Genomic DNA, 11,916 nt, shown 5'->3' with positions numbered 1-11,916 from the left:
AACAAAATGCTGAAAATTTCAGTTCTTTTTAGAAGTCAAATCTGTTTTTTTTTTTTTTTTTTTTTCAATTATATTTTTCCTTTAAGAATGTCTATATTTTATCTTGAACTAATTGTTTCCTTGCCCTACCTCTGTTTCTCTCTTTCACTCTCGACTTTACCTTTTAATTTAAGTGATTATTAGATAAGACTTGCGAGATGCTTGCATATAAGAAGTCCATGGTCCAAGAAGACCACGTGGCTTATGAAATGATTGCATGCAAATACCCTTTGCTTGTAAAATTTCATGCATGGACTAACACATGCCACGTACTTATACACGAGAGGTGGACAAGGGTGGCTTCTACTTGCTGGATTGCTGATGAAGTTTCCTTCTTTGGCTGGCTTTCAATACCTACGAGGTAACATGTGGGTTACTCACTTGTTTAACTCAAGGGTATGTTGAGTGGGGGCATAGCAAATTCTAAACATGTTTAGAACCATCTTTAATTTGCTTATAATTAAAGAGACTGTCCATGTGACTTGTATAATTAATATGCATAAATAATCTCGTAATTTATCATGTAATGAGTTAGAAAAGATAGGATCAAATAGGTTAAGAGTCAAACTTTATCCTAGCAAATAAGTATATGCTCAAAATGGTGCACGCTTTCTACCAGGCTGTAACAAAATTATTTCAAAGGAAAAAGTTAATGGTGAGATGTAATAAAGAATGTGAACAATAGTTTGATGTAAGGGCTTACGTATATTTGTAGATTCGAAGCATAGCCTTGCAAATAACTAGATTAGAATTTAAATTTCAACCTTTAACATTAGTGTTTGGCAGTTTGGATGGATTGTTAATTTTGTCTTAAAGCTTTTTTTTTTTCATTTTAATTATTAAATTTAACATTTCTATCAAGTTGGTCCTTTCGTTTTTTACGGAATATAAAAGTAATAAAATTTTCATTGTTCACATAAAACTTTTACAGTGTTTGTCGGATTTAATGGTAGTTTTATAGATAGTAATGGACACGACTACAGGAGGACTAACTTGATAGATTTGAGTAAGGATTAAAATGTCAAAAGATAATCTCTAGGAACGAAAAATGACAATTTACTGAAATTTAAAGTAGATAATTTGAACTTTTTGACCAACAATTATGCCACAAGTAAATATTTTTCTTCTAATAGAGTCAAAGTAAATTTTGTGTGTAATCCCTTATTATCTTACTCAGGGCTGGGTTAAGGTATTTTGGGGCCTAAAACAACAATTCTGAGTGGGGCCTTTTTTTTAATTTAAATATTAAAATTTTTTATCGGTTGATTTTTTTTTCTCGCAAAAATAGTTTTATTTGTTAACAAAATAACAACTAGTAGTGTTAATGTGGACCCATACAAGAGTATACAAGTAAATTTTTTTTATAACGAATCAACGAAATTCTCAACAAAAAATGGAAGGTGAAATTTATTTAAAAAATTAAAACCCTAAAAGATAAGTATAGACGTAGTTCCATGATTACTAAAATAATAAAATAAAATAAATTTATGGTCCTATGCTACCCCACGTCCCAACCAATATGTTAAATGAATGAACGAATGAAAATGAGTTTACCTATGTGCTGTGTTAGAATTTAAAGTAATTACCAAGAATAAAATAAAGAGAAAGTAAAACAAGATAGCTTGAATTATGAGAAAGTTCAGGAAAAAAGCAAAGGTTCTAGAGAAGTAACAAACCTAAGGATCAGACTCAAATGAGGAGAAGAAGGTCTGAAGCACAGCAGCTACAGCCTCAAAACAATTTCTTTTTTATGCTTTAAATAGAGAGTGGGGCAAAATTTCCAGCAATTTGTACAAGAAAAACTGAGGTCTGAGATTGAATATGTATATAATTTTTGTCTTAAAATTTTAGTTGTTTGGTTGAGAGAGAGAGTGTGTGTTTTTTTAGCTTCTCTATGTGGGAGTTAATGAATTCTACACTGAAAAACACCCATGGAGAAGGTGAAAGGTAACGAAAATTTTATTTGTTCTAGTTTTTTCTTTGAGAAAAAAATTATTTTTTATTTATTGGTTAGAATTTTGGGCTTAATTAATACTTTCAAGAATTAGATCCTATTAGGTAGAAGTAATGTTACGATATATATTACATTTTTCACAACAATTGAGTTAGCAAATTTTGGTTTTTATTGGTTTATATTTGAGTCACCATTAACATTATTTTATCATCTAATATTTTGGGACTTAAAAATTTTTGATTGGTTAAAATTTGGGGCCTTTTTTTTCTTGGGGGCCTTAGGCGATCGCCTCACTTGCTTAGTATGTTGAGCCGGCACTGATCTTACTACTTGAATAAGAACATCTCCAGCAGATTAGCCAAATTTTTGTACTGTTTGGCTAATGAACAGTGACATTTAGCTTTTGCCTACCTACTTTTCAAATATACTTTCCAACAGATTATCTATCTCATTCTCTATTTCATTTAAATATTATTTCTTCATTCATTATTTATTCTTTTTTTAACAACTACACATCTTCCAACATTTTTTTATTCAATACCTAATTATTATAATAGAAAATAAGAATTTGAAGAATGAACAGTAGCCCATCAGATCTGATGGGCTACTGTTCATAAGCAAAAAAAAAAAAAAAAAAACTGACTTTGCCGAATCCGCGAGAGCATCCATAGTGCACATATTCTCTATATTATAGCTAATATACCCGGATAGCCATGCTCCTGAAGATGCTCTAAGAGCATCTCCAGCAGATTAGCCAAATTTTTGTACTGTTTGGCTAATGAACAGTGACATTTAGCTTTTGCCTACCTACTTTTCGAATACACTTTCCAACAGATTTTCTATCACATTCTCTATCCCATTTAAATATTATTTCTTCATTCATTATTTATTCTTTTTTTAACAATTACACATCTTCCAATATTCTTTTATTCAACGCCTAATTATTATAATAGAAAATAAGAATTTGAAGAATGAACAGTAGCCCATCAGATCATCAGATCTGATGGGCTACTGTTCATAAGCAAAAAAAAAAAAAACTTTACTGAATCCGCTAGAGCATCTACAGTGCACATATTCTCTATATTATAGCTAATATACCCGGATAGCCATGCTCCTGGAGATGCTCTAAGGTTCTAACTTCCAAGTTGTTAAAATGGTTGGATACTAAACAGTAACAAAGTCATGGGAATGAAGGCACTTGACTCTAAATCTTACACTAGTTTGTAATTTGAGTAATGCACGGTAAATCTCAACAAAATTTTTTACTCTCTATGTTTAATCTGTTTTAGAATATAGAATTTAATACTTACAGTAATTATTAATAATAGGAAATATTTAGTAGAGGATTGCAAGAACATCAACAAATCAAAGTTAACCAACTTTGTCAATTCTTCTGATCTAAGATGTTTGGACTAAGCAAAATAACTTCTTGTGAAAAAGCCAATCTGACCTTTTGTATTTGAAAATGAGTTAGTAAATTAATAAGTAAACAACAAATTTCATAACATTTTTTAATTTTTATAGAATCAAAGTTATATCAAAATTTGAGTAGTAAATTATGTCAAATTTTTTATGGTGCAATAGATGCATTATTTGTTAATTATATCCTCAGTAACCTTTGGTAGAATTAATAAACAAATATTAAACTTCTTATTTCAAGAGGAAAAGTACCAAAAAACAAAGATAAGAAACATAATGATGATTGATGATAATGAATCACTTTATTAAAACTAATAATGAGCTAGAGAGATACAGAACATAAAGGATTTATTATTGATTCCCTCCCCTCCTCCCTCCCAATTTTTTTCAAAATGTAATTATATATTTTACTAGGTATCGTAACACTTTGAAGCGTTGTAGCACTAGCACCTTTTTTTTTTTTTTTTTTTTGAGAAGAATTAGTAGTTAAGTTAGAATTAGAACACAGGGATTTGGGTAGTGTACTAACGGCTTATTGAGACTAAACTCTTACCAAAGGTACTCTAACAAAACGGCCTAAGTCTTGTTAGAATAGCTCTGGTTATAAAACTATGGTAATACTAGCACCTAGTATTACAAAACTATGGTAGACTATAGTATATGGCTCTTCTTAAATCAAAATTCTTATTTATCAAAAAAAAAAATTTCATAACTTGTTTCTTCATAAATTTGAATTTATAACTTCAATTATCATTAGAGTAATATTTTTTAAAACTTAAATTAATTTTACTCTGAATAGCTATTTATTAATGAACTCACACAATTAATTTCTCCTAAAAAAGGGTTTAAATTTTCCAAAACAAATATATAATTATTCATTTTTTAAAAATTCTAAAAAAATACAAATATACTCTTCTATGATCTATCTTCAAAATTTAATCTAAGTTTCATTTTCATCCATTAAATTTTAAAATTTTAAAGTATAATAAATTTTCTTTTATTAAGGAAATTACATAATAACAAGCTGAATAACATTTAATGTTAAAAAAGTTAGCATAACCTAGAAAAAAATAATGAAGTTTATAACTTTTTAATTTTCTTATGATGAATTACAACTTTATAAATTTAAAGGACAAAAATTTGAGGTTGGACAAATTTTTTCAAAAAAAAATGAAAAATATATTTCAGCAATTCACACAACTTAAAGAAAATAAATATTTTTTTCTTTGAAAGAAAAAAATACATTTTAAATCTTATGTTTAATCTTATAACAAATTAAATCTTATAATTTTAAAATTATAATATAAACTTTGAACTTTCAAGAAAAAAATTAAAAATTTAGTATAAATCAATTTAAAAAAAAAATTTCTTATTCCACAATATCTTATCTTATCAGATCAGTTATCATAATATAAATCGTTAAAAGAGTTTATTTTAAGAAAATTAACTCAAACAACTAGATAAAGTTAAACTTTGATGCAACAATAGGCAAAGAGAAAATTTCTATTGCACAATTGGAACTGAGAATTCTTTGCAAGGAGAAACCAAAACAGCTTGATGTGCTATCACGTGTGCAGCTAGGAAAGGTTATAAAAAAAATAATATTGAAAGGTAATACTCTAAATGTTATTGAGCTCTGAAAAACTTACTCGAGTATGAAGCCCACATATGATGTATTTTTTTTTTTTTTTTTGACAATATATATATGATGATATTTTGTATTAGGCTAAATCTTTTGCAAATATTTCTTTTTCCTTTTGTAAATACAGTGTTCAACAGTGCTCATCTCATTGCCCAATGGGCTAGGCCCAAGCAAATTTGTATTTCCTTGGTTGAGTAATAAAGTATTTATTCAGCAAAGATTATGCAAATTAACCACAAAAAACACATGCTCGTTAAACCCTGATTGGCTCCAGAGAAAATTTGCGATATAATAAATTCTCTCTATTTTCCCTCCTTTTCTCTCTGTTTGTCTTTCACGTTATACAGTGCTACATACATACACATGTGAATGCATGTAGATATAATAGTTAGGTTTTCTGTATTTAATCGTGTTTTGTAATGGGGAAAATCTCGAGCGAATTGGAAGCGGCGGAGATGAAGAAGCAAACTCTGCGGAAAACGCTGGAGCAAATCCACAGCTCTTCGTCTTCGTTTCTTTTGTTCTCGCTTCAATGGAAGGATCTGGAAGACCACTTCGATACGGCGCGTCGTTTTCTCCAGGAACAGGTGCAAGGGCTCGAGTCCAAAGAGAAGCGGTTCGAAGAGCTTGAACTGAGAGAGAAGCGGGTTGAGGAGTTGTCGAGAGGTTTCGAGGCGAAAGAGGAACGATTGAGAGAGTGTTCGAAGGAATTTGAGTTGAAAGAGGCGAACTTGGAAGAGAGAGTTAGAGAGGTTGAATCGAGAGAGGAGAGGATTGAGGAGTGTTCTAGAGATTTTGAGGTGAAGGAGAAGCGGTATGGAGAGTGTATTCGAAAGCTCAAAGCGAAAGAGAAGAGATTGGGAGAATGTTTGAAAGAATTGGAGTTGAAAGAGAAGAAAATTGAGGAGTATGCAGAGCGAATTCGAGAGCTTGAAGTGAAAGAGGATGGATTGAAGGAAAGTTGGAAGGAATTGGAGGAATGGAATCAGGTGTTTGAATTAAGAGAGAAGAAAATTGAAGAGAGATTTGGAGAGCTCGAGGCGAAAGAGAAGCAGTTGGAAGCGCGGTTTAAAGAGCTTGAATTGAGAGAGGAAAGCATTGGGTTGAGATTGAAAGATATTGGTTTGAAAGAGAAGAGATCAGAAGAAATCATATTGAATGAGAATAAATTGGGGGAGAGAGTTAAAGAGCTCGAGTTGAAAGAGAAGCTATTTGAAAAGCGGATTAAAGAGCTTGAATTGAGAGAGAGAAGATTCGCTGACTCCCTTCATACCCGAGTAAAGACAGAGCCCTTAGAAGATTTTCCAGTTAACAATGTTGTTAATAAATCTTCTACTGCTAGTCTTCGATTTTGTGTAACTATGGATGGAAAGAGCTTGCAAATATTCCTAAATGAGCGCTGGAAAGAGCACGATTCGATGAGACTTGAAGTGGCTACTGCTCTTAGATTGTCATCAGACCCTGCAAAGCTTGTTTTGGATGCTATGGAAGGATTTTACCCTCCGCGGTTGAAGAAGGGAGACGTGGAGTTTGATGAGAGTATGGTTCAAGGGAGTTGTGTTCTGTTGTTGGAGCAATTGTTGAAACTTTCACCAAGTGTCAAACCTGACGTGAAACAAGAAGCAATGAGATTGGCCATTGAGTGGAGGGCGAAGATGAGGGTGGACATAGAGCATTCTCTAGAGGTTTTGGGGTTTTTGCAACTTCTAGCTTCTTATGGATTGGCCTCTGCTTTTGATGATGATGAACTCATAATGTATTTGGAGAAAGTTTCTGAGTATGAACAGTTGCCTGGATTGTGTCAGATCCTTGGTGTTGATAATATGGCACCAGGTAAATTTTCTGAAAATTGGGCTTCATATGGCTTGCCCTCCTCTCCTATGTTTTAATTCGACTTGAAAGTGTTTTGCAAACCTGTGCGATGCACTGTAAAGTTCATTAAAATTTTGTTATAAATGATAAATGTTCAAATATATACCCATAAAGTTATAGAGAATATGGAATCTAATAAATCAAAATTTGTTTAGAAAACGATAAAAACCACAATGAAGTCTTGTTGAGAATATACGCAAGCATAGAATTTAAAGCCTCAAGCTTCTTTAGTGACATGACCACTCCTTCCTAATCGCAAGGTTAATAGAAACTGGCATCTGCAGGTATTTCTAGGAAGAGTACCAGATTTAACAAAAGATTCCTCATACATATCATCATTGCTAGAGATATACATTTAGCTAAGTTCATTATGTTATGCAGTTTGAAATTCTGATTACATTCTCTTTTTTTTTGATAAGTACATTCTCTTTTTTTTGCTTTCTGTTTTACAAGAATTCTTGTTGGCTGCTAGGAGTTTTCGTGAGAGGCAAAGTATGGTTTCACCATCTTAAATTCTCATTCTACTTACCCAAGTTGAGAAAGGAATAGAAAACATGGAAATTGGCTTTAATCTCTTCTTCTTGATTTTTTTTTTTGGATAAGTGAAGAAGACAAGAACTTTTGTTGCTGCTATCTTCTCTTTTCTTTCCTCTTCCAGTTATAGAAATGCATGCAATAATTTTCTAAGTTCACAGGCTTCTGTTTAAATGGCCTAAGATGTTGTCTGGTGTTGACAGACAACATCTTAGGCCATTTTTTTTTATTTTTTTGCTAGGTACATCTTAGGCCATTTAAACTTCTAGGTCCTGGTTTCAATGTGAACTGTGAAGGGTGATTTTAGTTTAAGAAGGTTATTTCAGTGTGCTTATTCTATTGACATCACGTTAAATAGCATACTTATCTGGTCCTGTCCTTTTTCCTGGCATAGATTTTCATGCTTCCAATGATATTTTGGTCATCACAAGAATACTTGTGTATGCCTTGCATGGTTGCGAGAATGACTAACAAGACCATTTGCACCTCTCTTTCTTTTCTTTCCTTTTCTTTTGCTTAATGGAATGAAAAATATAAACTTTTATGAAGGTGAATTTTTCCTGTTTGTTGAAGTGGCTTTAGAATATTTCCTGTTTGTACTTCAGCGTTTTTGCATGATTTGAGTGATATCAAGAGTAAAACCCGGGCACTTTATGGTCATGAACTGTTGTTTAATATTGGGAATACAAAAATCTTATACCCTCAGTCCAATCGCTAACATTTTCTGTTGAATGTTAAATTTTTTGTCTTACTTGTTTAGTGAGCTGCACCGTTCATTCCCATGTAAAGAGTGTGCAATTGTCAAAGGAAAGTTCGCTATTGGACAGCAGAGTGGCTTCATTAGCCGTGAATGCTCAGCAGGATCCTAAATGTGTATCTGTCAATGTGCATGGAGAGACATTGAGATCATTACTTAACAAGCAAGTGGAGTATGATTCAATTCAAAGTAAAGTTTCTGATGCTCTTCAATCTGTACTGGATCCAGATAAGCTTGTTTTGGATGCAATAATGGGAATTTATCCTTCAAACTTAAAGGGAGATGAAGGCTTTAAGTTGTGTTTTTCTAGAAACTTCATTTTATTGTTGAAACAATTAATAGGAGTTTTGCCCCAGATTAAGCCTCTGGTGAAAGTAGAAGCCACAAAGTTTGCAAATGATTGGAAATCAAGATTGAAAAAGAAGAGAGATGATCCTTTGGAGGTCCTGGCCTTTCTGCAATTTTTAGTAGCCTATGGGTTGGCCTCTTCTTTTTATGCAAATGAGGTTCTTCGTCTTTTGGATACTGATGTTTGGCGTAAAGAGATCCCTGATTTATGTCGGGTCCTTGGCCTGACAGATATCATGCCTAGTAAGTTCCCTCTCTCTCTCTCTCTCTCTCTCTCTCTCTCTCTCTCTCTCTCTCTCTCTCTCTCTCTCTCTCTCTCTCTCTCTCTCTGTGTGTACCCATAAATCGTCTGTGTTAAATTCTGTTCATATATTTTTAAAAATTTCTCATTTGAATGGGTGTCATTCCTCCTTCATCCAGTACAGTAATGCCTTAGCATCACTGCCTTCACAAAAGGAACTTTAAATGGGACTTGTACATAACTGATTAACATCTTCTGCAAGATTTTGTTTTGTGAAAATTTTTGTAATGTTCTTTAAAGTTTCCTGGTTCCTATTTCTTGTATATCATTTGCTTTTGCTGAATTTGTAATGTGTTCAAATCAAAGATGGAAGAAGCGACTTATATGATTGAGAAATTTAGAAAGGAAAGTTTTTAGGACATGTAATAAGAACCTGAAGGGGTGAAAAGTTTTATCTGAACTGTTATTAGATCCCTTGAAGTGATGCTTAAATGTGATGTAAATTTAATATAAACACCACTTAAGCATTTTAGTCCATTTAAGGGTAATTTCTTAATGCTAATAGTTCCTTTATTAAATGTAATAGATTTCATTCAAAATCATATCAAAGAAGAGCAGCAGTTAGAAGCTATTAAATATATCTGTGCACTGGAGCTGGTGGACAATTTCCCACTAGTAACTCTTTTAAATGATCATTTGAAGAATTCCAAAAGAAAAGCAGAGGACTTATGCAAGGAAGGAAATAAGTCACTTCCAGTTCAGGTATTTTTTCCACCCCCTTCTGTTTATGTTTGTATGTTCTTCTTGGTCAAACGTCCAACCACCTTCCTTGTGTACATATTTGCTCATGATTGAGTAAAACTTGCTTACAGCTTAAGGGGATAAGCAAAGAGCTAACTGCTTTAAGAGCTGTACTCAGCTGGATTGAAATTTACAAGCTTGAAGATGAAAACTTTCATGAAATCCTTGTAAAACACATTGCAGAACAGGAAAAGCAGCAGGCAGAGAAAAAGCGTGAGTATGACTCATCCAATGTCAAAAATGGACCTCGTACTAGATCCAAAGATACATTACTGCAACAGCATCAACAACAACAAACAAACTGTAGTCCCAAAACTTTGGGGTCGGAGATGGATCCTCAACAAACTAATCAAGTTCGACCACAGCATACTGAGCAGAAATGTGTTGCTACAACAACCATGATAACTGCCACCACTGCACCATCCACCCTAACTTCTGGCAATACTCCAAAGTCTGAACCTCAAGAACACAGTGGAAGTAAGCGTCGTAGGACAGAAGCTCCAAGAGAGGCTCCACCAATCTATGCTGTTGGTGCCACTTCTGCTTTTCACTCCGTGCAACCCCCTAATTGGCATCCACCAGGTTTGTTTATGGATCAAGATGCACCATACTTCGACACATCAGCTAGACATTATAGTTTGTCAGGCCATCCTCTGCCTGACGTACATATGAACCCATACGTTTTTCCTGATTACCCTAGGGATGCACTTAGGAGACCTGGTTATTATGAAAGGATACCTGGTTATTATGATAGGCCAATATTTGATCCTGCAGATACAATCAGGGGACCCGGTTTGTACAATTATCCAATGCATTATGGTGGCTATAATTTACCACCCTAGTACCTTATTCTTTTGGACCTAAAAACACTTGTGTTTGGCGAGTGCAAAAAAAAAGCCAACTTTTTAGGATTTTTGAGCTTATTTTTGCTGGCCCAAAAAAAACTTTTCCCTTTATTTTCTACAGCACTTTGAGCAAATAAAAAATTAGTAAAACGCATCCAAATGCACTCACAAGCTTGTCCATTATTCTTACAGGGTATGGGCTAAAGTTCACTTGTTAATTGCTGTTCTTTTCCTTCAATTTTGCTCTATGAGATGCATGGAGGGAATGATCATACAATGGTTTCCTAAGAAGGGAATTTAAACAGAAATATATAAATTTGCCTGAACCATATTTATACAAAATAAAAAATAAATCTTGAATCACCTTTTTGGCACTAATTACTGAGGGTTTGGTAAAAAGAGCAAATTCAAAATGTGTTAGTTGCATCAATTGTACTGTCTTGATCACAACTCAACTATACTGTAGTTCAAAATGATGTCAACAGTGTGCTGAAAATTTCAGCTCTTTTTAGCAGTCAAATCTGTTTTTTTTTTTTTTTTTTCAATTATATTTTTCCTCTAAGAATATCTACATTTTTTTATCTTGAACTAATTGATTCCTCCCCTCACGCCTCTCTCTCGACAATGCCTTTTAATTTAAGTGATTATTAGAAAAGACTTGCGAAATGCCTGCATATTTATGAGTCCATGGTCCAAGAAGACACTTGGCTTATGAAATGATTGCATGCAAATTCCCTTGGCTTGTAAAATTTCATGCAAGAAATGGACTGTCACGTACTTTATACTCTAGTGTTGATAAAGTTTCCTTCTTTGGCCGGCTTTCAATACCTACAAGGTAAGTGGGTTAATCACTTGCATAGCTCATGGGTATATTAAAGTGGGGCATAGAAAATAGGAAAAGATTGTGGTTCTAAACATGTTTATAATTATCTTGCCATTAATTAAAGAGGCTGTTCATATATGGTTTTAGTTACATAACTTTTTTAATGGGTCATGTGATTTGTTATAATAATACACATGAATAGTTTTATAATTCATCACATAAAAGGTTGGATAAGATAACAAATTAGTATAGGCTCAGCGTTCTGCATGCTTACTATAAGGTTGTAACAAAATTTTTTCAAAGGAAAAAGCTAATGGTAAGGCAAAATAAAGAATATGTACACTAGTTTGATGTAAGGTCTTACGTATATATGTGGATTCGAAGGATGTGGATAACCTTGTCAATTAATCAACTAGGATAGAATTTAAATTTTCCCTTTACCCTTTATGTTTGGCAGTTTGGGTAGATTGCTAATTTTGTCCTAAAGCTTATTTTTGTCCTTTTAATTCTTGAACTTTAACATTTCTATCAAGCTGGTCATCTCGTTTTTTACGGTGTATAAAAAGTAATAAAACTGTCATTGTTCACATAAACTTTAACAGTGTTTTATCGGATTAATGGTAGTTTTGTAGATAGTAATG

General features: G+C 33.0%; 1 protein-coding gene across 2 annotated transcripts; it reads left to right on the top strand.

Annotated features, from left to right (window-relative positions):
- Positions 1 to 5,269: 5,269 nt before the first annotated feature.
- Positions 5,270 to 10,518, top strand: LOC126717229 (FRIGIDA-like protein 5). Of its 2 annotated transcripts, none has more exons than XM_050418700.1 (4): positions 5,270 to 6,887; positions 8,221 to 8,808; positions 9,393 to 9,568; positions 9,791 to 10,144. In XM_050418700.1, exons 1-4 carry the CDS (start codon positions 5,474 to 5,476, stop codon positions 10,007 to 10,009), a joined length of 2,397 nt encoding a protein of 798 aa, XP_050274657.1. In that variant the 5' UTR covers positions 5,270 to 5,473; the 3' UTR covers positions 10,010 to 10,144. The 2 variants fall into 2 exon arrangements, with proteins under 2 accessions (XP_050274657.1, XP_050274656.1); XM_050418699.1 differs by having other exon boundaries at positions 5,272 to 6,887; positions 9,679 to 10,518.
- Positions 10,519 to 11,916: the final 1,398 nt, after the last annotated feature.

Source organism: Quercus robur, chromosome 3, assembly GCF_932294415.1.
Source record: "Quercus robur chromosome 3, dhQueRobu3.1, whole genome shotgun sequence".
NCBI classification, from domain to species: domain Eukaryota; kingdom Viridiplantae; phylum Streptophyta; class Magnoliopsida; order Fagales; family Fagaceae; genus Quercus; species Quercus robur.
Note: the sequence above shows the minus strand (reverse complement) of the source record. Positions and strands in the feature narration are given on the sequence as shown.